The 27,070-nt window shown below is 44.4% G+C and overlaps 2 protein-coding genes across 2 annotated transcripts; both read right to left on the minus strand.

Annotated features, from left to right (window-relative positions):
• PIGT (phosphatidylinositol glycan anchor biosynthesis class T) lies at nt 1-6,426 on the minus strand. The gene is made up of 12 exons (XM_019548203.1): nt 6,218-6,426; nt 5,917-6,094; nt 5,143-5,270; nt 4,298-4,398; nt 3,950-4,036; nt 3,406-3,493; nt 3,224-3,321; nt 2,738-2,903; nt 2,191-2,391; nt 1,386-1,551; nt 1,138-1,221; nt 1-543 (listed from the first exon to the last, which is right to left on the minus strand). The coding sequence occupies exons 1-12, from the start codon at nt 6,405-6,407 to the stop codon at nt 291-293; spliced, it is 1,740 nt and encodes a 579-aa protein (XP_019403748.1). The 5' UTR covers nt 6,408-6,426; the 3' UTR covers nt 1-290.
• Nucleotides 6,427-16,689: 10,263 nt separating this feature from the next.
• Nucleotides 16,690-24,630, minus strand: PRELID3B (PRELI domain containing 3B). The gene is made up of 6 exons (XM_019548205.1): nt 24,531-24,630; nt 23,644-23,812; nt 21,706-21,795; nt 20,965-21,035; nt 20,033-20,135; nt 16,690-18,781 (listed from the first exon to the last, which is right to left on the minus strand). The coding sequence occupies exons 1-6, from the start codon at nt 24,560-24,562 to the stop codon at nt 18,662-18,664; spliced, it is 585 nt and encodes a 194-aa protein (XP_019403750.1). The 5' UTR covers nt 24,563-24,630; the 3' UTR covers nt 16,690-18,661.
• Nucleotides 24,631-27,070: the final 2,440 nt, after the last annotated feature.

A 27,070-nucleotide genomic window follows, 5' to 3' on the forward strand; every position in this document is an offset into this window, starting at 1 on the left:
TATACAAAGCCATGGGTTTTATTTCTAGCACCTCCTTTTCAGAACATAATAATTTACCCCTCCCCAGAACAGAAGATTTATAGGTCTTCCTTGATCTCTTGGATCTGGTCTTTAGGATAATTCCCACCAACCTCCTTAATGAAAAGTGACTGTTTGGCGTCTGGGGGACAAAATCCAGATCCCTCAGGTAGCAAGTGTCCTACCCCATCAGCCTCCCCTCAGACCCTGGCCATGGCACTTGCACATGGGGGTCAGTGGCAATACCCACAGCACTGGCTGTCTTGGCCTTCTCAGAGGGGAGGAACCCCCCTCATTTTGCGGATGATGTTAGCCAGTTTCTTGGCCAGGCCCCCCCTGCTAGGCTCTTCCACGTGGAAGGTTCTGGTCAGCAGGTTGTAGAAGGAGCCATAGCACACGGCCACCACAGTGCAGGTGAGGCAGATGACATTATATGGCATGCTGAAGTCAGGTGTTGGCAAGTTCACCAGAAGCGGCTCTGTGTAGAGACGCACAAAATAGCTTGAGCCATCAGAAGAAGGAAATCTGGAGATGAAGGCAACAGGGGGTGTTAGTCCATGCACAACGTTCTAGCAAGACCCTTCCCAGCACTATCGTGAACATGGACTGCCTACTAATGCTTCTGAATGTGCCTGTCCCCCACGCAGAAGTTGAGCTTCTCTTTCCAGTCGGCATCAGAATGGATGCCTGGGAATTTCTGAAAACCCGTCATGAACCTCCATTCCCTCAGAAGAGGCTGACATGTCAGAAGGTGAAGTGTATGCAGAAAGAACCACTCATTTGGGCACAAGACTGAACCAGATGAGGGAGAGGGCTTGCAGAGAGGAGCCACTCCAGACTCTGCTAGGACATGGGGGATGTTCTGGATGCCTTGTAGGAGAAAAAGCATATATAAGGGAACTGGACTTTCCCTCAATACTGCTCCAGGGGGTAGGGGGGAGGTGCAACTCTTCTCAACAGAGACTCCTATGAGTCAACTCCAGTGACTCAGCTTCTGCCTGCAAGTTGCTTCTACCAGATGCAAGAACAGCTCAGTGACTATCTAGGAACCCCAGCCCCAAACAAGTGATCTCTCCTTCCCTTCCTCTCCCTTGAAGCCCAGAGAGAAGACACACTCACAGTGAGGTGAAGAGAGGACTCTCCTCTACAGCTACAGCTTTTGCTGCAATGGTACTTGGCACCAGGACACTCAGGACAGATGGACTAAGGAGACAAAGGATGTGTTAGCTTCAATCCTGCTAGAAAACACAGTGCGTGCAGAATGCATCCCCAGAAACCAGATGCTGAGTGCTATAATGGACACTGAACAGGCAAGCCCTACAGAAGCATGCTCCATAAGCTACCCCAAAGCTGGGGCAGGTGTTTACCTCACGTAAAAGCCGTGGTTGGGGTCAGGGGTGTACTCTGTCCATTTCAGTAAGGCTCTCTCAAATTGGATGGTGATCTTGGTGGCAGAGTTTGCTGGGAGCTGGATCAGCATCTCCAGAAGATGGGGCCGCCTTCGGTCCTGAGCTGGCTGGTAGTGGATGTAACCTAATACAGAGACATGGGATCCTGGGATTCTTCCACTGTACAGCTTACCACTTGTGTGCTACTGTTGCGTCCATCCCCCCCAGCCACACAAAGTGACCCAGAGAGCAAAACTATCCAAATAATACAAGCTTGCACCTCAAGTTAAACTTAAAAGGCAAACTACTGAACTGGCTAGGTACTTCAGACAGGGGTTACTGAAATAACAGTGCAGCTCTTGGGAGCTGGAGCTGCAAGGAGCACATCTTTTGTCCCCACTTATTTTACATGTTGCTGTCTAGACATAGCAAAATATCCCAAAACAAAGACCTTCTACTGGACACACTTCTCCCCTGGGAGAGGATGAGAAAACAAAGCAATGCTGATGGTTGGCTGCTGTGATGCTTAATGCACTAATGAAACACGGTCTCAACCTAGTTTCTGACCAGGGTATAAGAGCCCACATAGAACAGACTATCCTGAGCTCAGGCTGTATGTCCTGAAGCAGAGGTATTTTTTCTGTTATTAACTTTTCCCAAGCACTCGTGTACTAGGCACTCTCCCACTGATTTACCAGGAACCTAGGTAAAGACTGAACTGTTTCTGGAATGTTATCCTAATGCCAGGGGACCCAGAATAGTCTCTCAGGGAGGGTCTCCTTACTTGGCTTGTTCTCCTTCCCCTTGGTGATGATGGTCAGAGTGTGAATGTACAGTCTCAGGTACCAGGGCACTGTCTCCAGTAGTATCACAGGGAAGGCACGGTGGGGATGAGTGTTATAGATCAGGGTGCTGATTTCTCCAGTCTGCAGGCCGTATCCACTCACATAGCGTTGAGCATGGAGCACTGGTGTTGAGAGATCAGCTGCAAATGGGAAACAGCAGCCAATGTCCAGAACGCAGCTCTACTTCTGAACCCAAGTGCCCTCCTACCACTCAGCACAGAGCTCAGGGGACAGACACTTCCCACTTACATGACTGCTGATGTTTCCCACCCTATCCTGAAGCAGAAGAGGGGGAATTTCTACAGAGTGGGGTGGGAGAGGGCCAGTTGCATAGTCTCAGACTTTTCTTTCCCAACAAGAACACAATCCGCTTCCTTTGCAAGACCCTCGCGTACCCTCATTCCTGCTGCTGGGGAACTCCATCCACCCCAGGCTGGCATGTGGCAGACTGGAGTCCACAAGCAGAATGCACCGGCGGTTACCCACCACTGTCTTGGGGCCGTTTCCATTTCAGCTGCACGTTGAGGCTGCGAGATGTGTTGAAGAGAGCTGGGCTCAGCAAGTCATACACTGCATAGGTTCTCCTGTCTCCTAGGACAACTGCTTCATGCACAGACAGTGGAGCTGGGGTCACCTCCAGCAACTCGTTCCCCTGAGAATGCAAGCAGACTGGATGGAAGAGAAAGCAACACCTGCCATCAGTCCATCTAAGGAGGGGACTGGCTCGAACATGCCCAGCTCTGTGTCTCTGCTGCCACTGCTGAAGGATCCCTTGCTTCCAGACACTTCTGCCAAGTGGCCACCAGAATCCTTTCACCAAGGATCCCATTACCACAGACAACCTGGGTGGTGGCATGCCAGGGCTTTGGCTCTAATCTCATCTGGGGATGGCAGACAACCGACAGGCAATCACAGTTCCTTCTTGCAGGAGGCTCTCTCAGCTATATGGGATGAGATGTGAACAAGTGTTACCTGATCCTTGCTAGAGATGTCCACATAGATTTTGCTGTCAGAGGCCAGGGGACAAGCTTCAGTGAGAGTACGTGAAAACATCTTAAAAAGAGACCAGTCTGGGAAAGACAGACACACAAGTCAGCCAGAATGAGAGTGAAGGTAGCTCCTTCTCCTGCCATATACTGCAGATTACTTGTTACCTTTTTTCCCTTGACCACTGGAGAAGGTGTCAAAGACCACAGTGAGAGTTTGTCGGAGCTCCCAGGAAATGCTGAGGCATGAAACATCCTGGTGAAGATGGCAAGACAAACAAAAGACTATTCAATACAAATTCACTTTCCCAAAGGGCAAGATGCATTGTGATGAGCCATGAGACACATTTTAGAGTCCCGAGGGGACTAATTATGGAGTGGAACATGGCAACACAAAGGCTGGAGATGAAGAGAATCCCATCTAGCCCATTCCCCAGGGGACAAGGTAGAGTGGTTCCCTAGAATGCATCTTCCAGGGCTTTGTCTGGCAGTTTCTAGCATTGCAAGAAATGAGGCTTCCCCCATTTTCTCCTGGAAACTGCTCTGAACACTACTAGAGCTCTGTATTTGGTAACAACCCCCAATATTTGAGCCATACGCTTCATTCCAAAAGCACTGGGATCTTATTAGGCTACTGCAAGATGCCTCCTAACTGTATTCCTGGACATGCATAAGAAAGATGCGAAAAGAACAAATTCAGGCCCAGACTCACCCTGCAGATGGGGCGGATATGCACTGCCTGCGAGTGGTAGCTGCTATGGAACAAGCGTTCAGCCTTCAGCAACACAGCAAGACCAGCCTGCAGAACATAAAGGAGAAAATGCTATTAAATACCCAGCAGCAATCTGCAAAGGGGCTGGGGAATGTGTCCGAAAGGCTTGGAAGGACCTACTGAGGGCTTCAAAGCTCCAAATTTCCTGTCTCCCTGCTCCTACTGCAATAGAAGCATGATACCAGTGGATACTACAGGCATCTGGTATCATTTGCTGTTTAAGAACTTAGGCCCAAGGACTTGGTGATGACTTGGTCAGGTAGCACAAACCCTGGGCTGGGCTCTCACCTTTGAGCTGCAAGGCAGCAGCTTCTTCCAAGGAGTGAGGTTCTCGGTGCAGACGACCTCGCGGGGCAGGACAGCATATCTCAGGAGGCGGTGATCTGTGACTGAGATGGGAAGTGGAGGTTAAGCAGCCTGGGGCTAGTATGATCACATGTGCTAAAGTAGAGCTACTCTATCATCTGGCTGATCATGCTTAGGAAGAGTCTAGAATCCCTTGAAGGGATGAGATCACTTTCAGTATGGATCCTGAAGACCAGCTAAGTGCATCTCTGCAAGACAGAGTCCTCTCCTTGTTAAATAAACAAGGACGTCTCCTGTCTTCAATTACAACGGTCTGTAATCCTTGTGCAGAAGAGAAACAGGTCCTGTATGACAGGGTTTTTTGCATAATATCTTATGCTAAGAAGAGTACCTTGAGTTCACTGGTTCAAATCTAGTTCCAGTTAGTGGGGACTGGAAATAGCTTCCAGCTGCCCAAGAACCTGAAAAAAATGTGGGGCTTCAGTCTCATTCTGACAGTAATGTAGCTCCCTGCATGCTTGTTACTGCCACAGCTGGAACTAACTGACCTTGTTCTCAGCACAGTCAGAAGACCTCCCCCTAGAAGTGGTCTTTCCAGAGATGAATTGAGGCAAAACTAGCATCGTTGCTGCCCTTGCTGTTTCTGTCTACTAGATCTCAGCCATTCCAAGTTCACTTGCCAGAACAGTGTTTTGGTTGTCAGCATCCTCACTCCTCCCAGGACCTTGCTCTGTGCCACCCATAGCAAAGCAAGCAATGCCTGAAGCTCCCCACACAGGGTAAAGTCTCCCTCCTCCACCCCCGCATAAGTACAAGTCTTGTCTCACCATTGGCTAGGCCCAGAGGTTTGAATGATGCTGTTGGAGTGACAGTGTTGGTGGAGTCAATGAAGTTCAGAGAGGCACAGAATGTCCCTGAAAGCATGTTGCTGAGCTCTTTCCAAGACTTGTCAACACTGAACAACAAGAAAGCCACAGATTACACCACTGGCCCTCTTCCCTAGATGTAAAAGGTCTGCGGGAAGTGAAGTTTCATATCAGGTGCTTGGAAAATGAACAGACCATTGCAAGGAGAAAAATGTTAAGATATGCAACCACAACTATCATTGGGCAGTTATTGGGCAAGGCCCCGGTAGCAGGGGGCACGGTCAGCTTCCTTGGATCTCTTGAGTGTATTTTAACAAACTACTTCCTTTCCTTGTATTGGTAGGACCTTGATGGTGTCCTTGTCCCCCTGCTTTGGCAAATTAAACTGTGTTTTGGATGCTTTGGCCACTTGCGCCTGTAGCTAGGGGGAGGCTGGTTCCTGACGTTTTTAAGAACAGGTGGGACAAACCCTTGCTTAGGGCAGTCTAGGCAAGGTGCTCCTGCCTGGACCAGTGGCTGGGTTAGACAACCACCTGCAGTCCCTTCCAGCCCTGCTTTTCTGTGCTTCTAGATTCCCATGCAGTGAGCCTGCACGTGCATTTCTATGCTGCGAGAGGCACCCGAGCCAGCTGGTTCAAAACCAGACCAAGTCTGTTTGTGTGGGCTGCCGTTTGAGGCGTGATAGCTGCACCCCCACTCAAATGGGAGAGGGGACCCAGGCTTGGAAAGACTTACTCAGTGACTGAGTCCTGGAACCAGACCCAGAGCTCGGCCCCAGCTGGGGCCTGCAGGTGAGGCTGCCCCCAGGTCCGCGTGCGCCAGAAGCCTTGGGTGAGGGACAGGTGCAGCTCACGCACAGAGTACTTGGAGATGAGCTGCCCCAGGGCCTTGGGGAAGAGCCTGTAGTGAGAGACTAGGGAGGGCCAAGGTTGCACACCTGTGAGCACAGCTATGCCAGCAGGCCCCGCCCCTTCCACTCACCTCGGCCAGGCCCCGCCCCCTTCCATTCACTCCTCCTGAGCCAGGCTCCGCCCACCTCCCTCCCGCTGCAGCTCCGAGTCCCAGCGGGTCCGGAACTGGAAGGTGGCGGCGAGGTCTCCGGACGGCAGCGGGCTGAGCAGCAGCTCCTCCCGTAGGCTGTCCTGGGGCGGCTTCAACACTGCCTGCCCGGAGCCGCCGCGGGCCCCCAGCAGGAGCAGGAGCCCCAGTACCGCGGCCCCCTCCATTCCCGGGGCTTCCGCTTCCGGCTCGCTCGCTCGCCCAATGGCGAGGTACTTCCGGCGCCGACCAGAGACACGCCCCGGTCTGGGCGCGGGCGAGGGCGAGGTTGTCTTCCGCGCGCTCCTGCCCCGTGCGGCGGCTGCTGTTCGCGCCTAGTTGTCCTAGGACGTGTCACCACGTGCGAGGTCGGCGCAACTAGAGACCTCGTCCAAGGCTGGTTTCTCAGGCCCTTGCTATGTTACCTGCATTGCACAATTCACTGGTCAGTCACGCAATAAATGTAGACTGGCCACAGATGCCAGGTAATTGTCACATGCTAACAATGACACTCCAGCTATAACAAAAAAGCCAACCAGCTTGAAAGTTAGGGCTTGAAGGCAGGTCACAACTCCAGAGGTGGTTTCTATGCAGCTTTAATCCGAGCATGTAGCAGGGCCCTCAGGCCCCCTGTCCACATTACATGTATTACACATTGTGGCTGCTGTTGCTGCATTTGTAGGGTTACCATGCGCCTGGGTTTTCCCAGACATGTCCTCTTTTTGGATCCTCTGATTTCCATTTGGGCATCTTTTTGAAATCTAAACAGATGTCTGGGATTTTGCTCCGCTCTGTTGGTGGGAGCAGTGGGAGGGTAATTGGAGGGAGTGGGGCATACGTGGCCAGCGCGCAACCAGGGAGGGGGGTGGGACTAGGCTCGGCAGCTAGATGCAGGTAAGTGTATGGGGAGCAGGGTTGGAGGGATGGGGTTTGGGGACAGTGGGGAGTGAAGGGTACCAGCAAGGATGGCAGGCTGTGGGTCAGGAGTGAGGGGCAACAGGATGGCCGGAGGGTTGGGGAACTGTGGGTCAGGAATGAGGGTCACTGACAGGGCCAGGGGATTGCAGGTTAGGACTAAGGGTGACCAGCATAGCCAGGGGGCGAGGGACTGTCTGTTGGGAGAGGGTTACCAGCAGGGGTGGGGGGCTGCCGGTTGGGAGTGAGGGGCGGTGGCTAATGCCAGGGGGCTCTGGGTTGGGACTGAGGTGTCCCTCTGACAGGTGTCCTTTTTTTGGAATTGGAAATATGGTAACCCTATGCACTTGCTAATGAGAGCCAGAATCAGGGGCAGGCTAATAATCCATGGGAAAGGCATTGGCACACATTTGGGATCACTTGTTCCTGTGGACTCAGCACTAGGTCAGGTCTATTCTTAGTCTGAAACTATGGTACCTGCAATGGGAAAAATTCAGAGCACCACAAAGCCCCTCAATATTACCACCAGCATTGTTTCAATGGGGTGTTCATTTGCCACATCACATGTTATAGATGGCTAAGGAGATTGTTCTGCCTGTTTTCAGGTTGGGCAGAAGTCTGGGCTGGGAACTGGGTCTGAATTGCTTTAGGGTCTGAAATGTGAGTTCATCTCCTAGGGAGGTTTGCCTTTGCAGACTGGTAATATGCACTTCAACCCTGCCTCACTTGGCTCTTCCTTTGGCTCCTTCTGAGACCAACCAATGCTAAAGGCCTCATGCCCCTATCCCCATGACTTTCTTTCAGTAACACACACACCCTGATTGCTTGTTTGGCAGGAGTGTTATTTCTCTGTAGGCTGCTGTTAAACATTTGTCTAGACAGGCTAGGGGAGACTAAGGTCCAGTGAGGAGGCTTGCAGGGACTGGGTACAGCTGTGGCCAGGACTCGCTTCCTAGCTTGGGTGAGTGAAGCAGGAGTATTAGCAGTGAAGCCTGAATAATTAATTGCTGGAGCCTACGATATCCCTCTGCTTCCAAGCTCCTTTTTTGCTCCCCTGGCTGAATCAGAATGGGAAGGGGAGGTCATCTCCATTCCTTGAGGGCAGCAGCTCAGGAGGGGGACACTACTCAGGCTTTCCAGAGCAAGAATCAAACAGCCAGCAGCCTTCTTTCCTCTCATGCTGGCAGGTCCATGCAGTGGCAGGGCAAAGAGAGAGCAGGGAACTTGCCGGTAGCTTCTGGCCACCTGCTGTTGAGGGCTATCCTGGAGTCAGCTGTACCCAGTCCCTGCAGGTCCTCCTTATCCGACTGCACCACTGGGTCTCAGCCCCTTCCTCACTGGTGTCCCAGCTGGTCAGGTCTGTGGAGGTTGAGGATGGGGATGAGGTCTGCGACTTGATCTCAGCCATGTCAGGCACTTGCAGGGTGAACTCCTCCTAACATAGTGTCAGAGAAGACACTGTGGTATGCCTTGTTATCTTGCCTGCTGGAACCAGGAAAGACTTGGGGCATGGGCAGCACCATGACTGAAATGCTGCTTGAAGGAGGGGGAAGAGCCCTGAGGTGACAAGCTGTCAGGGTTGAAAGCTTAGCTCTATTTCACCAGTAGGAGGCATGGGGAAGAATTCTGCTTCTGTTTCCAAGGTACCTGGGCATTTGACCCTGTGCTGTTCACAACATGTGTGCTGACAGTCCTGCACATGGTACTCTGACCCCCTCCTTGTGTGCAACTTGAGCCATCAGCCTCCTTCCCCCCAAGGCTGTTTGAACTGGGAACTCCTCAGTGCCAGAACCACTGTTCTTTCCCTGCAGCACTGAGTATGGTGGCACTCACTGGATTATCTGCACTCCTCCCCCTCATCACTGCTCTACGACCCACACAGACACCTTCCTCCCCAGCACTGGCCAGCACTTACATCTCCTGTGCTCTATTTGCAGGTGGGACACAGGGAAGAAGAAATCTACCTCCTGCTGGAAAACCTCCTCAAAGAACTGCTGCTGCACCTGGTCTGAGTCCAGTCACCACTGCCCGTGCTCCATGTTGGCCAGAGAAGAATGAGATGAGAGATCAGGCCCAAGATAGAGGTAAGATGGGATCTGGGGGACCTTTCACAGCAAAAGGAAACTGCCCTCTTCCTGTTCATTCAGTGTTCTGCTCCATTTTACCTGTAGGGAGTGTATGCTGATTTGCTAGCTGGGGGGGCAGTGTATGCCAGGAGTCACTGACTGAATGTAACCTGGAGTCAGCAACAACCTCCTAATGTGGACATCTGTGCCACCTTCCTCCTTCTGGTCTCCAGGCACTCTGTAGCCTGTAAGAAGCGCTCCTCTCCCCTATGGGAGAAGATTAGTATTGTTAGACCCATTCTCCAGAGGGGGAAACTGAGGCAGGGAGTGTGAAAAAGCCTTGCCTAAGATCAGACTGTCAGGAAAGAACTGAGTTCTTGTAACACACAGTCCTCTTCTAGCCAGTAGTAGTGAAAAAAAAGGTGACATTCAGTGCTCTGCCCTATGCAGCAGGGAGTCTCCAGGGTGTATGACACAGTAGAGTCACAGCTCTGGCCTTTCTCACTCTGCTGCCTGGGGCAGATTTACTGAGTGAGTTGACTCGCAAGGGGAACAAGCATTCTCATCTTACTGAACTGAGAAATGTCTCAGGAAATAACATGGAATTAGCTACCACCAGCCATGCCTGCAGATACCTCCTGGCTTAGTTCATGAACACAGCTCCATCTTCTCACAGGGCCTTCTTTATTTACACACAGCCAGTCTAGATCCTGCTAGTACAAACATGTATATTCCTTTAATTCTTCTCATGGCTCAGCTGCACCACTGGCAGTGACAGGGAGATGGCCAGAGGCTGGAGTTCTCTGCTGAGAACCAGAAGGCTGAGGGCCAATTCCTCCTGTGTCTGGTAGGGGCCTGACTTAAGATCTTCCTCCAGAGCATCAAGGACCAAAACTCCCTGAGAGCAAAGAACTTGAAGCACAGCAAAGAACTTGAAGCACATCCAGCTTATTCCAGCAGCTGCCTGGATGCTCCCAAGCTGGAGTCTCACCTCCACCAGTCCAGACTTCCTCCTTGCTGCTCTCCGTCAGGCTGACACAAGGAAACTGTGATGACCGAATCAAGCAGTATAGGAACCATGGAAAGCAAACAGATACCCCTGACTGTTTTTCATTCCCCAACTTCACTCCCCATTTACCTTTCTGGTCCTCCTCTTTTTCATCCTGCCTTACTTTTTGTCCATTGTCTTTTCTCTTTCTGTACTTCATTGTCAAGTGCTACCTGCTAGATGTGCACAAGCAATTCAAGTGTAAATCAGTAAAGCAGACATGCAAACTGAGTGCAATTATTTGAATATTTAGCCATATTTGTTATCTGTTGATCCCAGGAAAAAAGATGAAAATTCAGCATGAATTTGCAAATGCAGTGCTCTGAGAGGTGGTAGGCTGAGATGGAATGAGCCTTAATTTGTAAACATAAGCAGTGAGCTGCAGAGTCCAGGATGACTGACTTTGCTGCAATCATAAGCAAGGCACCACTATAGATTTGCAAAAAAACCTCTCTTTTCATCCATTTTGAGTATATATGTAATTTACTATAGAAGCCCTGAACCATCCTTCTACAAAGAGCTTTGAGACAGAAAGGAGAACGGGTGCCCCAAGCAGGGGAACTTAGAAACTGGAAAAGGAAACTGGAGATGCAGCTGAGGAAAGGCTGAAGAAGTGTAGCTAAAGACATCCAGAAGGTGAGATTGGGAAGGTCTGAGGGATCTCAAGAGAGTGGGCTGGAATGGTCCAGAGAAACTGAAGAGGTGAGAGAAGAGCCTTCCTTTGACATGCAGTTGGAGGTTTCTGGAATGGGAGAAGAGATGGGATTAGAAACATCTGGAGAGGTTGAGGATAACTCAGAGGAAACTTGGGATGTTAACTTGTTAAAATTGGTGAGGTTCAGTGAGTCTGAAGAGGTGAGATCTGAGACATCCAGAGAGGTTAAAGAGGCAGCATAGGGAAAGTCCAAAGAAGCTGAAGAAGTGTGACCAGAAGGACTGAAGGAGGGTGAAGAGGAGAGACTGGAGACATCTAGGGAGGCTGAAGAGGGAAAGCTGGAGAGGTCTAAAGAAATTAAAGAGCTGTGGTATGAGAGGTCCAGAGAGCCTGAGGTGAGACTGGATAGGTCCCATGAGACTGAAGAGGTGAGACTGTAGTGTTCCAAAGCATCGTAAGAGGCAGGACTGGAGAGCTCTAAAGAGATTGAAGAGGTACTGGAAACATCCAGAGATGCTGAAGAAATTACACTTGAGAGGTCCAGGGAAGATGAGGTGAGATAGGAGAGGTCCTCAGAGGATGAAGAGTTGAAACTGGAGAGGTTTGAGGTATCCGTAAAAGAGAGTTTGGAGAGTTCCAAAGAGGTTGAAGACTTGAGACTGGAGGAGTCCAGGGGTGCTGAAACAGCGGGACCGGGTAGGTCCAGCTATGCCGAAGGATGATACTGAAAAGCCATGCAACTCCACAAAACAGTTGATGTCCTACAAAACCATAGAGAGTTAGCTATTAGCTCAAAATCTTCAAACTGTGGAAACATAAAACAGTGGTAAAGTGAAACTCAGTTAAAATGACTGACGGACACAAACAGATTCACCATGGGATTAATTACTCTAGTCATATGAACTCATTGCATTGACATTGCCCAGACTGCCAGCCCAGTTAAAACACAGAGCGTCTGTCCATCAGTGGGTGCATCTACACGTGCTGTTAGCATGTGCTCTGGTACATGTTGTGCTGGAGTTTACTGTTCTGGGGCCTCATCATACACTTGGAACCACAGCACATTGAGCTGGGTCAGAGCAGCCTCGACTGGCTAAGGGCCTGAGGGGTCAGCCTGCGAGTCTGGGGCTGCTCCAACCCAGCTCAACATGCTGGGGCATGAGGGTGCTTCAGTGTGGTGCTAGCCAGCAGGCAGCCCCTCACTGAAGCAACCTTGTGCTCCAGGCAGCCCCGCCAGGGTCTACACATGCAGTGCTGTGCACTAAAGAACCCTGCCACGGTACAAGTACTAATCTGCGACAGAGTTGGTTAGTTTCCTGTGGCCTAATAGGGCTGCAGGTGTAGGTGGTGAGACTTTACTATCACACTAATTAGGCTAAATGTATAATAAATGCCTTGTGTAGATGCGCCCAGTGTGTATTTTTGTGCCTTGGTGTGTTTGTCTCTCCTTTCTAGACTGTATTGTATGCAAAATAATGGCATGGGACCCTCCAAATAACTTCCTTGCATACGTAGCATCACCCCTTGCCATGATTAATTAAAATCAACTTACAATCACACAACAGAATGGAAGGTAGTAAACCACCTTTTCAATTTTTGGCTTCCATGTACTATGGGAAACTCAGATGCCAAGTTAGTTTGTTTTGTATAAATGCCTACGGTGCAGATAGGTGTTAGTTTTTTAATGTCTTACAGTTTAAATATATTTAAATGGCAAGTACAAATCCTACTTGTCCTGCAACTATTCTGACATGAGGGTATCCCTTGTCTCTGACCCAGATCAGTGGCAAGAGTGTTGAGTTATACAGGCTGAGTGCCTCTCCTTGGGATCTTGACTAGAAATAGCAAAAAGAATAGCAAAGCCATACACCATGTAAACTAACAGGGAAACAAAAACATTTTGATTCTAGTCCCAGTAGGTGCCTCTAATTATAGTTTAAAATAGGTCAAGGAGAAAAGAATTCCCCAAGCTGGAGGCTCGGTCTCCTGTCCTCTTGAGACTGCACTATAAAACATTCAGTAATTTGTCCCTACTGATCCTCATTGTCAGTACAGGCAGAGGACAACAATGTGTTTTGTAAAAAGACTTTACAAAAATACTTTTACTAAGCATTTTCAGTTATGGCTCTATTTGAACACAGAATGGCAGCCAGGAGGGTAAAGCATGATTGAAGGCTGAAATCTCTCAGGTGGACACACACACAGCCTTTATCTGTATCCTGATATGACTGATGTCTGAATGCATCTATAATTGATTTAACAATCATTATGGGCCAAACTCTAATAGATCACCTTTCAGTCAAGACAGGTGTCAGCTAAATGCCAATTAAAGGAAAAGGGAGTGTTGTATTACTATATAGAAAATAAAATCTGCAGAAATTTAACTGGTACTGTATGAAAACTGTTTAATTCAACAAAACAAAATCTACACATGCACCAGCAATGACACCTGAATCAGATCAGATTATCAAACTTTACATCTATGTATTTTAATGATTTCAGAGGTCATACATGTTTGTCATGTTATCAAGTATACAAAGTTTGTAGATCATTACAGTAAAATGATTGAGTATCTCTTGGCAGTTTCAGTAGTGTTCATGATGGGAAATATGCCTATTCTCTGCTTTCCTTGTTACTTCTGATAAGCAGGAATCCTGGTTCTCTGATTTAAAAAAAAAATCCAATTTTTGGATTAAAAAAGTAAACCCAAATCCACATTTTCCCATGATCTAAATGAACCACCACCAATATATGGATTATCTTTTTTAACTGAAAATTGGGGATTTTTTTTAAACCAGAGAAAACCAGGATCCCTGATGATAAAACAATCAAAATGAACTGCCTCTGAGAAATTATTTCCCACCTTAATAGTAGGAACTCTCTTTTTTATCTGAAAAGCTTTGTATGTGTATATTACACTAGAAAGCAAGTAAGTAATGTTGAATTTAACCACAACACAACAAAATGATGATTAGATACATGACTTTGAGCATATTACAGTGACCTTTCACAATGTCCCTTCAGCATTTCTTTGAAGTGATAAAACTATTCCATTTTTCCTGTGAATTAGTAGAATGGAGAAGCATGGTCATTATTGCATAGAATACAGTATATAGCTTGAATAGTACACCATACCTCTTTCTAGTTGTGGATTTATCACCTTTCTTTCCTTGCATGTGTCATATTGGACTCTGCTGTTAAAGCTCTGCTGTGTTTCCTGTTGATGACCCTAATCTGTTCATCAGCTACCGGAAATCATACAATGCTGATTACATAGAGGTCAGCTCCAGGTAATTCCTCTAGTGTCTCAGCACAGCACTCAGCATGGAATCCCAGCAGAAAACTCCCTCAAATTAGCTACAGCTCTAATGCAACATTGCAATTCTGTATTGTTTTCTATTACAGAATCAGATTAATTGGTCATTAGCTGGTAAAGTGGATGAAGACACTCATTTTGGACATATGAATTCAACTTCTGGTTTAGATTGTGAATAAAAAATTCAGTCACAATCCAGTACTTTTGGCTCTTTTCTTTGTAGGAAGACTGCTGGTCAGGACTCAGGTGTGTTCACAGCCTAGCTACACTATCTATAAATAATCGCTTCTAATTATGTATTTAATAGTCTTTTGATTTTTAATTAATATAAAATCAAACCCTTAGCAGCACTAACAGGTGCTTTGTTCTGACACAATGGCTCAATAGCAGAACATTTCATCCATAGCACTTAAGCCATAATATGTACAACTGGGTAAATTTTTCAAAATCATCTACACGATATTAAAACCTATTTTCCAATGCACCTGTGTTACACAGAAGCCAAGGACCTCAATTAATTAAGGCTCTGTTGATCATTTTACTTATTAACCTTATATAATGTAGGGAACTGTACCGTATATTCTATATAACAACAACTGTATTTTCCAATTATGTCATTTCACAGGAAAAGCAGAGAAATAAGTGACTTGCCCAAGGTCATTCAATGGCTGAGTTAGACAGATTAACCAAGGTTTCTGACTTCACAGTCTACATACTAAATACCTATAAATGAATACAATGCAGCTGGCAAACACAGAGGCCCAAACACAATTATAAGGCAGATATGGGGTAAATACACATGGTTTGTTTAAAATATGCTGGTATTGTAAATAACATCATTTGGTACACCCAAATATAGAAGACACTTTCATGCTGATTTTTTTTTTTAAGAATGCTGGCCCTTTCACCACAGCCCATTCTGCTGCTGCTTTGTTTTAACGTAATGAGACCTGGTTGCTTTTGAAGTGAGTAGTTTTCAAATTCTTATTCAGAATTAGTTTACTTTTATGTTTAAATTTTAACACATCAGGCATAAAAGAAAATGTTTATCCCAGGTATCTTTGATAAATTATTATAAATGCAATTCAATAGAAACATGAATAGTAATAAGGAACTGTTAACTTGCTCTGCAAAAAAAAAGCGAGTCCACAAACTTGAAATTTCATCTCAGTTCCCACAAAACTTTTGGCTAACTCAAATAATTCATCTGCATTTAAACCTTTTACTGTGGCACTCCTGCAACTACATCCTTTCTTCCTTTGTTCACTTCAGTGCAAATTTTAATAGTATAGGAAACAACAAAGTGGCTCTGGTTCAAGCATGACACATAGGTAATGAAAACTGTACAGATACACTTAAAACAGTAGGATAGGAAATAAGCAAAACTTTCACTGAGGCCAGCCACTAAGATTAATTTCTTTATACAGGTATGTCACAAATATTACCGTTTGTCTCATGCTTACATTTACATTATGCTTAACCCACAGGGAACTGCTTGGAGGACCAGCCCCATAAATAAGTGTCTTTGCCTGAAGTCCAGCAAATTCGAGGAATTTCCTTGAGCTCAGGTCTCTTCTGGTTTACTTCAGTGAAAGCAAGATTAGGTACGTTGGCTGCAGGGAACATACCTGTGATACCAATATTTATATTCTGTTGTGGATGGTAACCAGATAGTTAACAGAAATTCCTTCATGAAATAATGTTGATGAGTTTCTAGGTGTTCTTATAGTGGCCTTATTTATCGGTCTGTAGCAATATGTAGTTTTATAGTCTATCCACCAAAGGATGAGGTATTGTATTATATTGTATCACAGCTTTAGAGTTACAAGCATTACATTTTATGGCATAACTTAGAGGTGTCAAGTGCCCTGAAACGGAAACTGTTCCCAAATGCAGGAGCAGCCTACCTTTTTCCTCTTCCCACCACAGACTCAAAGGGCTCTAAAATGACCCAGCTCTTCCATGAACTCTTTGCAGGCACTTGCTTACTTGTATTGTACACTTGATTTTGAACTTCCACTACAGGCTGATCTTTCCTTGGTGCAGAGTACCTATCAATGGTGACTTTTAGAAAATTGTAGTGTACTTGTTGTTGGGATTGGGTTGGGCTAGGCTGTGCACATTGTAACTGCAAGTGCTGAAAACAAGTGCGCTGTTGGAGGAAGTCATGCTTAAAGCTGGTTTCAAGCTTGTTTTCTGAAGCAATGGTACCCTGAGTTAATGTTGCATTTAAATCTGTACAACTGAACTAGTGCTGACACCCATCTCCTGCAATGGGTAATGTTTTCCTTAATTACTCCAGCACAATGAAAAGAATTTAATCTGCCTCATTCTGAAGTATCCAATGGATCATGCAATTTTAGAAACTAGCAGACTCAGCCATTGTTTTGTTTAAAATAGTCACACAAAACTGCTTCACTTCTCAGGAACACACACACACACACAAAATTGAGAAACAAGAGACTCAAAATCTTTTAAATGGTTACTGAATATTGATAAAAATGATAAAACTTGCACTGAAAAAAAATTAGACCAAGTTGCCAGTTTGAATTAGAGGGCTCTTAATACAACAAAATTAGTTGCTGAATTTGAAATATAAAAAATACACTTGGTTTAGAACTCACATAAATTATTACACAAGTTTAAGTATGAACATTTATGACCTTTAGTTAAATTAACTGTAGGAACAATCTCCAGGTGTAAAAAGTCACAAAACTTAATGATTTTTTTTACAAATGTATTAGGTTTTGAACTGAATCTTTATTATTTAAGTAGAAAAATATTAAATTTACAGTGAATAAACTCTAAGTGTTGCTTTATGCACATTCACTAGTCTTTATTCCTACATGCAAGTGTAGAATGTTGTCTTCTCATCTATACCAAGTAATATTCAACTAACAGATTCTAGCTCTGTACCACTGAACAGACAATACTTTATTAGCATGTAACAGAAATACTGTCCGACAGGCAATATCAGCTCTTCTGAAAGACTAAGCAAAAAATGACACCTGTATGATTAGGTCTGAAACTCCAGATGGACCTTTTGGCACCAGTTGACAGGATTGCCAACTAAATCCTACATCTGTTTCTGTAGTACAACATTTCCCCTACCCCTTCTCATGTTTTTTTACTAAGCATCCCCACCATAGAAGTCAATGAGCTTGCAGAGAAATTTGCTATTTGAGTAAAGTTAGCAAAATCTGACCTTTAGTGATTATGTATGGGAACTTAGTGCCAAGAAACTAAACTACCTACTGATTTTGATCCCTAAATCCTTCATTTAAAATGCCCTGTTCATAAGTATTTATTTCAATAATAAAAAAGATGAGTAATGCTAGATCATATGTTTAGTTGAAATGGCATTCAAATAGTTTGACTCCATGTTTAACTGAAAAATGTTGAAGCATGATTAATGTAAACTTACTTTTGCTACCCCTGTTTATTGTTACCTACAAATGAGAATACATCTCTACCAAGTTAATCTAAGAATTTAAATTTGAGTTATTTTGCAATATTTCAAAATAAATTTAAACTTTTCTACAAAGTTTAACAGTCTATAAAATTACATTTTAAAATTCATCTAAGATTATAGCTCCCCTCTAAATAGAGAGGTTCTGTTACTGCAAGGCCGAACTAAAAAGATAAAAGTATTTTGGTCTAAATTCTTCCTCGGTTATGGCAGGCAACCTCCTACTAATGTAGTATTTAAAGGCAAAATTTTGGCCTCAGAGATCAGCACTATTCAAAATATGTGAGATGACACTTGTTGTAAATATTAAGAAACCGTTTGATGGATATAGTTTACTTTAAAAGTACCATTTCAAATCAGCTGTCTGACCAGAACTTTTAGCAAGTTTATCCAAAAATACAAGTTTTGATGAACATTCATTTGCATTTCAGGCTTCAAGTAATAAATCTTCTATTTATAGCAAGTTATATCACACAACCTTCCAAAACAAATACAATGGAGCAACCTTACTTGAACAAGCCATATTTTCTTAATCTTGGGTTTGGTCCCCAAAGAGGTAGAGTCCAAGAATAAAATAATACTAAATTCTACTCAAGTAGGATTCACTGTTACATCAATCTCCAATGTCTGTAACCTTATCTACAAAGACTATTTTATATTAGGAACCATTTTAAACTGGTAAGCATTCCTGTAAATACAGGAACTACTTTTGAATTCTTAAGATATTATTTCATATGAACTGAATGTTCAGTTTAGTTGAACCAACATATTAGTTAAATCCCTACACATAATTCTCATTCACAAGAACTTGCTACTTCTCTCCAAAGTTTTACCTTAAAACCTAGCTAATACATAGATATGCCCTTAAATAACAAAACATAACAATAAATACATTTCAGTTTGAAGAGGAGCTTTTGGTTCCTTATTTCAGACACGCAGACCTAATTAGTAATTTATAAATGTATATTTGCTATCATTTCTCTGCAAATGCTGCTGCTGCCATAGACGTCCTCATGCTTTGTCTTGCTGAAGCTGTGAACTCCTCAATTTCAGCATTCAGTTTATTGATTACCCATTCTAGTGCCTCACGACCCTGCAATTAAAAAACAAACACACTTATGAAAATTGCATTCTCATTTAATGGGTTAACATGGCAGCATATTTTCTGGAAGATTCATAGCAAACGAGTACGTCCCTATATTTTTGTATTCCGTCACAGTATCTAACATGCAGGTGAGATTAAAGCCACGTGTAATGAAACAAAATCAAAACTTTAAACAAAAAGTGAAAACAGTTTAGTTCACAGAACTGACAATGTCAACTGAGATCTCACAACATACATCACTTTAGCCACCAAAGTAAAAGACCAGAATGAAAAGGTAATACATTTAGATTTTAATTCAATGAATATTCTCCTGAATTTGATGGTACTAAAATCATGATGTGCAAAGATGTTTTTTTTCAAGTCTACTTTCCTGATAGCTCAGTTCAAAAATCACTGTGGACTTATAAACTACCAATTAAAGCAGAAACAGCACCTATGAAACTGCTTCCTGTTTGTCTTGTTAGTTATTTCTTAGGTGAAGGTTCTGGATGATATACATTGGAGAAGGATAGACTCAGACTGCGAAGTAATCTGGAGATGTCAGTCCCGTGGACAATTCTGACAGCACGGTTCACATGGGCAGTAATAAACCTGAATTTCCCATTCAATAAGAGGCAAAACAATAAGGGATTTTACCAAGCAGACACTGGGCATATCTACACATGCGCTTTACAACGCAGTGGAATAATTTGCTGTTCACCACACATGTGGCAATTAAGTCGGTGTAGACTAATTTACTGCAGTCAGGTAGTCCCGTCAGACACAAGTACTATCCAAATTACCATGCTTTATATATAATAAATTAGAAATGCATGTGTTGACAGTGACAGCTGGATTAGTTTACTCTAGTTCAATCTGCACTGGAGTTTAGTCAGTTGCATTAATCACACGTGTAGATGTGCCCACACTAATTACACTAAGACTTGTTTATTTTGTCACCTTTGTATAAAATTAGAATAATTGAGCTTTGTTATTCCTGTTGTTAAAGTGAAGATGCAAGAGTCAGGGATGGGAGACTGAACATGAAGTTCTGTGACAGGATTCGTGTCTTATGAAATGAGTCATACTGTTACTTTTTGGAAAGCCCTGGCATCTCCAGCCCTAATGTCTATGACGTCTATGAAATCTCTCAAAAGTAAAGTTAATATGAAGAATTACAAAAAGGTTAACTTCTATTACATAACTCAGGAAGCCAGCATGTGCAAAGGACTTATGCATTAAAGTATGTATAATACTTACTTTATTGGCATTGGAAGAGATTGTGTTTTCCATTAATCCTTCTAGGTAACTGCTGAGACTGACCCCTTTCACAGATATTATTGCTTCTTGAGTCAAAATGGTTCTGAGGCAAAAAAACAGAGAACTTCACTTATTTTTTGCATTATACAACAATAAAATAGTTTTCTTATCAAAGTGAAGTTTTCCTCCAAACACACCATCTCTATTGATCTTGCTATGCAAACCTGCATATGTGGGTCCCTGGCAACATAGTCCATCTTAAGTAGCTAACTCTCGAGGGAGCAGTTACAGACTCCTTATTCCAGCATTTTGGAAACCCCACCACCACACACATCTCTCTTAGCTATTAAATCCCTTCCATCCCCATAGCATAAAGGAGAGAGTGATCTATGTGAATGTGCAGATGAAGAGAACTGCGTTTTCTGAATGCCTTTCATGACACTGCCAAAGCACATTCCCTTGAAAGACTAGTGAAGAAAAGCCTCAGCATGGCAACTACTTGCAAAATGAAACAGCTCTTTCAAGAGCAGCAGCCAAAGCATGATCTGAAATAAGTATGCTACTTAGCCAAAAAGGCAGGAGGATGTGTAGGGTTAATGGACTGGACAGAAGAGAAGTGAGAGACAGTAGCGGGGAGGGAGCAGGGACTTTTATAGTCTTGGTTTTGGCTCTTACATGCACTATCAGAACAGCTACTTTGAAATGGACTGTGCTGCATGTCCTGCCATATGACAATCTCACATGGTCTCTGAACATCCCCAGTGTTATTTGGGAAATGTAAATTTGTTATACTTTTCTAAAGTATAAAGTCACAGCCCATGGCCAACCTCTTCCCAGCTCCCTACAATCAAAACAGACACAATGTTGATAAAAGCCAACAACTGCGGAAAGCAATTAACTAGGTAGACAGATGGGAAGACAAAGGCACTTACTTTTCAGGCGCATGAGGATGTGGCTTATAAATGAGCCGCTCATCTACTGAAACCAGATTTGTAAATGAAATCTATGGAAAAAAAATGTTAAATGATCTCTCAGACTTACAAAAGCCAGCTCATAAAATTAGAACCACTCAAAACTAACACTCTGTACTTGATAACTGTGTCTCCAGGGGTATCAATATACCAATTATTCTAAAACTACAGACCAAAACCTACAGTTTAAAAATTTGTTGAGCCATTTTTTCTTGGGTCCTTCATTTTGGGAGTCTACCAGCATAGATGTCAAGCTCACAAGATAATTTTTACAATGACAATGTACAGACCAGGTATTGTACTAAGACAACTATTATTCAATGCAAAGCAATGTATAATAGTGTGTACAAAACAATGCGTTTAAAAGTCAGATGCTCTGTACTTTGCTAAGTAGTAAGGCAGATGTTTCTTAGCTGCTTATTCTCTGAAAATGTATAATATAATTCTCTCTATACTGGCAGAGGGGCAAGGATTTTTCACGACATTTTTCTTTTATTGGACCAACTGTGCAGTTAGGAGAGCTGTTGGACAAGTTTGACAGTGTCAAGTATCTAATAATGGTACGCAGAAATAAAAAGGAATTATAGTTTTACTATTGTTGTTTTGTTTTTTGCCTTGAAAATTTTCCTTTTCAAATTGTTTATTCAGTTAAAAGCACATTATTCTGCTACTGACTATCAATTACTGATGACAAATACTTACATTACTGGACTGAAGTTCCATTGTTTTTTTCACAGGGTCAACAACAGAATGTTCCTGAATGTATGTCTTTGTTCTACACGCACCAATGAGCTAGAAGACACAAAACACGGATTGTGAATTCTCTGGTACTGCACTAACAATCTGGAAACCACTTAACTACAGATTTTTCTGCTTTTCATTTGAACCATACTACAGTCAAAGTAATGGTTACTCTTTGAATGGGAAGTAAGATAAAGGTTAGATCCCAATTCTAATGGTTAAGGACAAAGTTGACATTCACTTTTCTATTTAAAAAATAGCTATGGTCCTTTAAATATTTGAGTTAAACATCAACAATTTGAAATTTAAACCATTTAAAAAAACCAAACCAAACACCATGAGTCACTTCATATACTATTCCAGTTCCCGAGTACCCCTAGCAAACTTTGTGGTTTTACAGATGTATTTTCTTTGCTTAGATATTTTTTGCCCCAGAATAAGCAAAAACTTTTTTAAAAGTATGTAAAAATCTAAATTATTAGATATGCTATTAACATTGCTTATAATTTAAAACTAGTTGAGCTAGCAATCTCAAAAAAATTAGAAAAGTTGGCAGACAAGGTTTTAGGGTGAATCTGGAGTAAGCTTTTGGGTTTTGGATTCTTTTGGTGAATCTGGTGTAAGCTTTTGGGTTTAAAAACTCTTCTTCAGCCTGACAAAGGGTTTTTAAACCCGAAAGCTTGCTCCAAAACCCAAAAGCAGCTATAAGTTGGTCTAATAAAAGATATATCAGATTCACCCAAAGAACCTGGTCTGCCTATGTCCTTAGACCAACATGGCTACAACCTACACCCCTGTAGTTTAGAAAAGAAATAGTCTTTAAGCCAGATAAGAAGTAAATGATATGGGCCATTGTTTCGTAAATCCAGATTTACTCTTCCAAAGACCCCCTTCTCTCCCACCAAAAGATAAGCTAATATAAGGAAATACTATTACTATCCACTACCCGATTCCTATCCTTTGCTGTACTGTCCATTTGGACTGAAGGCTTCTCAAGGCAGGAATTACCTATTACAATATAGACATGTAGGGCATTTATACACATACATTTTTGTGCTGTGATGTAATGGCTCTGTCACACTGGAGCAGACTTGATTGAGTCTGCTCTGTATGCGAGCTGACACACTGTGCTGCGTCGTGTGCAGTTGTATAAGTGGCAAAATGTGTGTCAGCATGCAGAAAACGGCAGCGGTGCACTTTCGAACTAAAACACCTTTGATATTTGTAGTTTGAAAGTGCACCACTGCCATTTTCTCAATGCTGATGCGCATTTTGCCATGTATACAAATGCCCATAGTTCCTTGGCACAAGATTCTCAGTCTGAATTGGGACTTTATAACAAACAACAAGGAAATGCGTTTCCCTATTTTACCCAACTTATACAGCAACTCTTATAAGAAGCTAAACCCCTTCCTCCCCCCAATTTATACCTTTTGCAAGACCAAATTTTATTCTCCAGTAAAACCACTGTACAAAGATGTCCCTGTTCTGAGGATTCAATAGAAACTTCTAATATGACAGTATCTTAAATGGAGCAATTTCTGCACGTAAAAACAAAGCATTATTAATCAGCTTTCTTTAGTTATTTTTCAATCTAGATAACAAAATATAAAAGTCACTGCTGCAAGATAATACACACAGGCCATAGTGGGCCCTCCTCCAACTTGGGTACAGCAAGCAAGGACCAGACAGGAGCACATTCCCAGGAATCAAGCAATTCCATAATGGACAGGGTGTGCCAAGGCCCAGAACACTGCTCTGAGCTGCCCCTGGAAAAGTTGGATAGCAAACACACTGTTTAGCTGCCTCATAAAACATGGGGAGACTTACATGCAATTAAAGACAACAAAGCAGAAGAGTGCGCATCAATTCTTTCCATTTTTGCAACTGTCTACATACCGATTTCACAATGGAGGGGATTCCCCATTCTGTGCTGAGTAGTCGAAGGCTGTGCAGTTTCCCATGTGGATCTATGTGTCTGTCTAGCACATCAACTCCCACGACACTCGGGTTCATGGGGTTGGGATATTTCTGCATGGCAGCTGTTGTAACAGTTTCCCATGGGTGCCTGACAAAATGAAAGAATTAAAAAACATCAACGGTGCACATTAGTTTATCATAACTCCCGCTACACCATAAACTAGGCACAGTTTAACACTGGCATCAACAACCCAGTGGCAAAATGCTACAGGTTTAATTAATAACCTTAAATGAGCTCAATGCAACTCCACCGGTGTCACAACCTGAAGAGACACTGCATAAATAATGTACACGGCAGAGACTTAACTTCCTCTAGCAGAAGAAGGGGAAACATGGAGCTCCCGTCTGGTTGACAGGCCCCAACGCAACATGTAACCCAGGATCTTGCGCTCGAGCCTGTACCCAACAACTAGCGCCCGCCTCCTTGTTTCATAGCCCGCAGGACACCAGTCGGCTGCCATTTCCCCAGGCTGCCGATCCTCCCCTGCCGCTGCCCCATCTGTCAGCAATCCTGTGTCCTCCACTACGACTTCCCCGCGAGCCCCCCGGGGCCGAGGAGCAGAAGTGACATTTCTCCCCGAATGCAAACCCGCTCTTTCTTGCCACAGCAGGAAGGACCCGGGGCCTCCCCCCGCTGCCCTGCCCCGGCGCCCAGGCCCACCGGACACCGCTTGTGCCACGACCCTCATTTCCATTGTTTTTTTTTAAATTAATAAATTCGCCATTTTCGAATGAAAGAAAAACGCCCCATTTCTGTTGCAGGGACTTGCTCCCGCCACCCCCAAGGGTTGCGCAGCCGGCCGTACTCGAACACGTGCTCCGAGGTCCAGATCTTCATGGTGCGGCCGGCGCCGCCGCCGCCGGGGGCACCTTTGACAGGACGCGGGCTGCCGCGCCTGCGCACACGGAGCTGCTCGACCCCTCTCACGGCGGCATCGCGTGATGTCAGAAGGGCGCTGCCTCCCCGTTGGCTCCTGGCAGTCCCCGCCTCCTGTGGCGCTCACGGCGCATGCGTCAGGTGCGGGGTAGCCGTTGAGGGGAGGGAAGCCCAACCTCACCCCGCGCGGTGCCTCAGGTGTGCGGCGCGGAGCGGCGGGAGCCGGCGAGCTCGTCCGCGCCCCGCATGGGCCGCAAATAAACGGGAATGTGGGTTCTCCGCCAAGGGGGGCACGGCGGCTTGCCCCTGGCAGAGCTCCCCGCTTTGCGATGCTGGGAGTGAGTCTTTGCGTTTCCAAATTTTTTTTAAAAAATCAAGTGTTTCTTGGCAGTAATGCCAGGCCCGCGGAAAGCGGGCGCAAGCAGCGTTTCTAAGAAACGTAGAGCCGTTAGAAACGTAGAGCCGTTGCTGTGGGAACGAAAATGGAAATTATTCACAGGTCTGAAAAGGGAGAGATGCTGACGGAAATGGGTAGTGCTTTGGGTCTCCCCCAAACAGCGGTCGTGACTGTCCTGAAAGACAAGGTAAGGATTCGGGAACGTGTCAAGGGCTCGGCTCCTTGTGCAGTCAACTATGATGGCTAAGTGGCGCATTGGACTTGTTGATCGGGTTGAGAAACCGTTAATCGTTTGGATGGAGGATCCATGTCGGCCCCACGCTCCTGTGAGTTTCGGTGTGGTTCAGGGAAAGGCGAGGAGTGTGTATGATGATCTAAAGAAACAACAGGGGGAGAGCTGTAATGCTGAGCCTTTTAATGCAAGTAGGGGGTGGTTTACGCGGTTCAAAACCAGGGCCAACTTGTGTAACATCAAGGTCTAGGGTGAGACCAAAGCAAAACAGTAAATGTGAACGGTGTTTGGAGAGAATTGTGTCCCGAGTGTATGTCTGACTGCCAAGGTTTTACAGACGCTGTTGAAGAGGTGATCAAAAATGTTGTTGAAATGAGCAAAAAACTCAACTCGGACACTGCACGAGAGGATGTCAGTGAGCTGCTAGTGTCATGTTCTGCAGAATTGACTAATGAGGATCTCCTTGAACTGGAACAGCACAAAGTAGCAGAGCAAGGAGAAGCTGTGCCCACTGTTGAAGAGACTGCTTCAACAAGTCTTGACCACAGAAGTGTTGGCTGAGGCATTTCAGCATTTGGAAGCTGCCATGTCCCAGTTTGAGGAACGTGACCCCAATGTTTAACTCAGTGCATCACTGAATAGGGACATACCCAACATGTGCAGCTGCTATAGAGAAATTTAGAAGCAAAAAAGGAGAATATCTGTCCAAGCTTCCTTGTACACTTTCTGTAAGAGCCTCCAGACAAGACTCCTGGAAGACTCCAGCCAAGAGCCCTTCAAAAAGTCCATCAAAGTCACCTCAAAGAAGTCCTTTCAAATCCATATGATTGCTATTTACAATATAAATACATTAATGTAGCTATATTACTCATCTATATTTGACTGAGTACAAAACTCTGGGTTATTTTTGGTGAAAATAGGGTATCAGGCCTTGGTTCAGGAACCAAATTTTCCCATAGGAACAATGTTATAAGTTATGACACTTCGACTTAAGATGCGTTTTTCAGGAACCATTTGTGTCGTAAGTCCAAGGACTGCCTGTATTGCCCATAGGTCACAAGCTCCAGCAGGGAAGAAATGCAGGTTTTCCTCACCCATATGACAAATTTAAGTGATGCCTTTACTGCCTTTACTATCTGCAAATTCCACTAATTCAGGATGTTAAGTTACTTTGAAGGTACTCAACATATTTTTTTTTATGTCTGTTTTTCTGTATCCCTAAAAAGCCCAGATAATTAGTTGCAATTCACAAATCTAGTTATCTGGGTTATTTAGGTGAGTTGCAGCCTACCTGATGGCGGTGGGTAGTGTCTGTCAGCCAGGGATGCATCCTTCCTCAGGCTGTAAACAATAACCACAGGGTGGAATTTGCTTTCAACCCATGCTCTTACCTGACGTGACTCAGAATTTCAGTTTCTCTTTAGAGTTGATGCTGCACTTCAGAGTTCTCCAAGGAAGACTTGAACATGACTTGTAGGGCCACTAAGAAGTGTTTGTTTTTTGTTGTTGTTGGGTTTTTTTGTTCATGAACCAAATAAACTGCCCGAAAACTACCTTTCCCAAGTGGTCGCCCAATTTCTGCAAGGGCAGCATGGGTTTCTTGAAGTATATAGACACGTATACTCTTTTCTACCCTACTGTAAAAACAGATATCACTGTATTTATTTCAGATTATATTTGCATAGACCAGCTGTTAATTGGGCTCATTATGAGCATTTTCATAGTTTCTAGGGTCGGAAGGGACCTGAGCAGATCATCTAATCTAACCCCCTGTCATGGCAGGAAAGAGTACTGGGATCAAACAACCCCAGCAAGATGTTCATCTAACCTCCTCTTAAAA

The sequence above is a fragment of the Crocodylus porosus genome, unplaced genomic scaffold (assembly GCF_001723895.1).
Source record: "Crocodylus porosus isolate Cpor-Errol unplaced genomic scaffold, CroPor_comp1, whole genome shotgun sequence".
NCBI lineage: Eukaryota > Metazoa > Chordata > Crocodylia > Crocodylidae > Crocodylus > Crocodylus porosus.

Coding starts and splice junctions, on each gene's coding strand:
- PIGT (XM_019548203.1), bottom strand. CDS start 6,407: ATGGAGGGGGCCGCGGTACTGGGGCTCCTGCTCCTGCTGGGGGCCCGC. Junction 6,095..6,217: donor GGAGCTGCAGCGGGAGGGAG/GTGGGCGGAGCC, acceptor GGCCCTCCCTAG/TCTCTCACTACAGGCTCTTC. Junction 544..1,137: donor AGTCCTCTCTTCACCTCACT/GTGAGTGTGTCT, acceptor CTTCATCTCCAG/ATTTCCTTCTTCTGATGGCT.
- PRELID3B (XM_019548205.1), bottom strand. CDS start 24,562: ATGAAGATCTGGACCTCGGAGCACGTGTTCGA. Junction 21,796..23,643: donor TCCCCTCCATTGTGAAATCG/GTATGTAGACAG, acceptor TGTGTCTTCTAG/CTCATTGGTGCGTGTAGAAC. Junction 20,136..20,964: donor CATCCTCATGCGCCTGAAAA/GTAAGTGCCTTT, acceptor TTTTTGCCTCAG/AACCATTTTGACTCAAGAAG.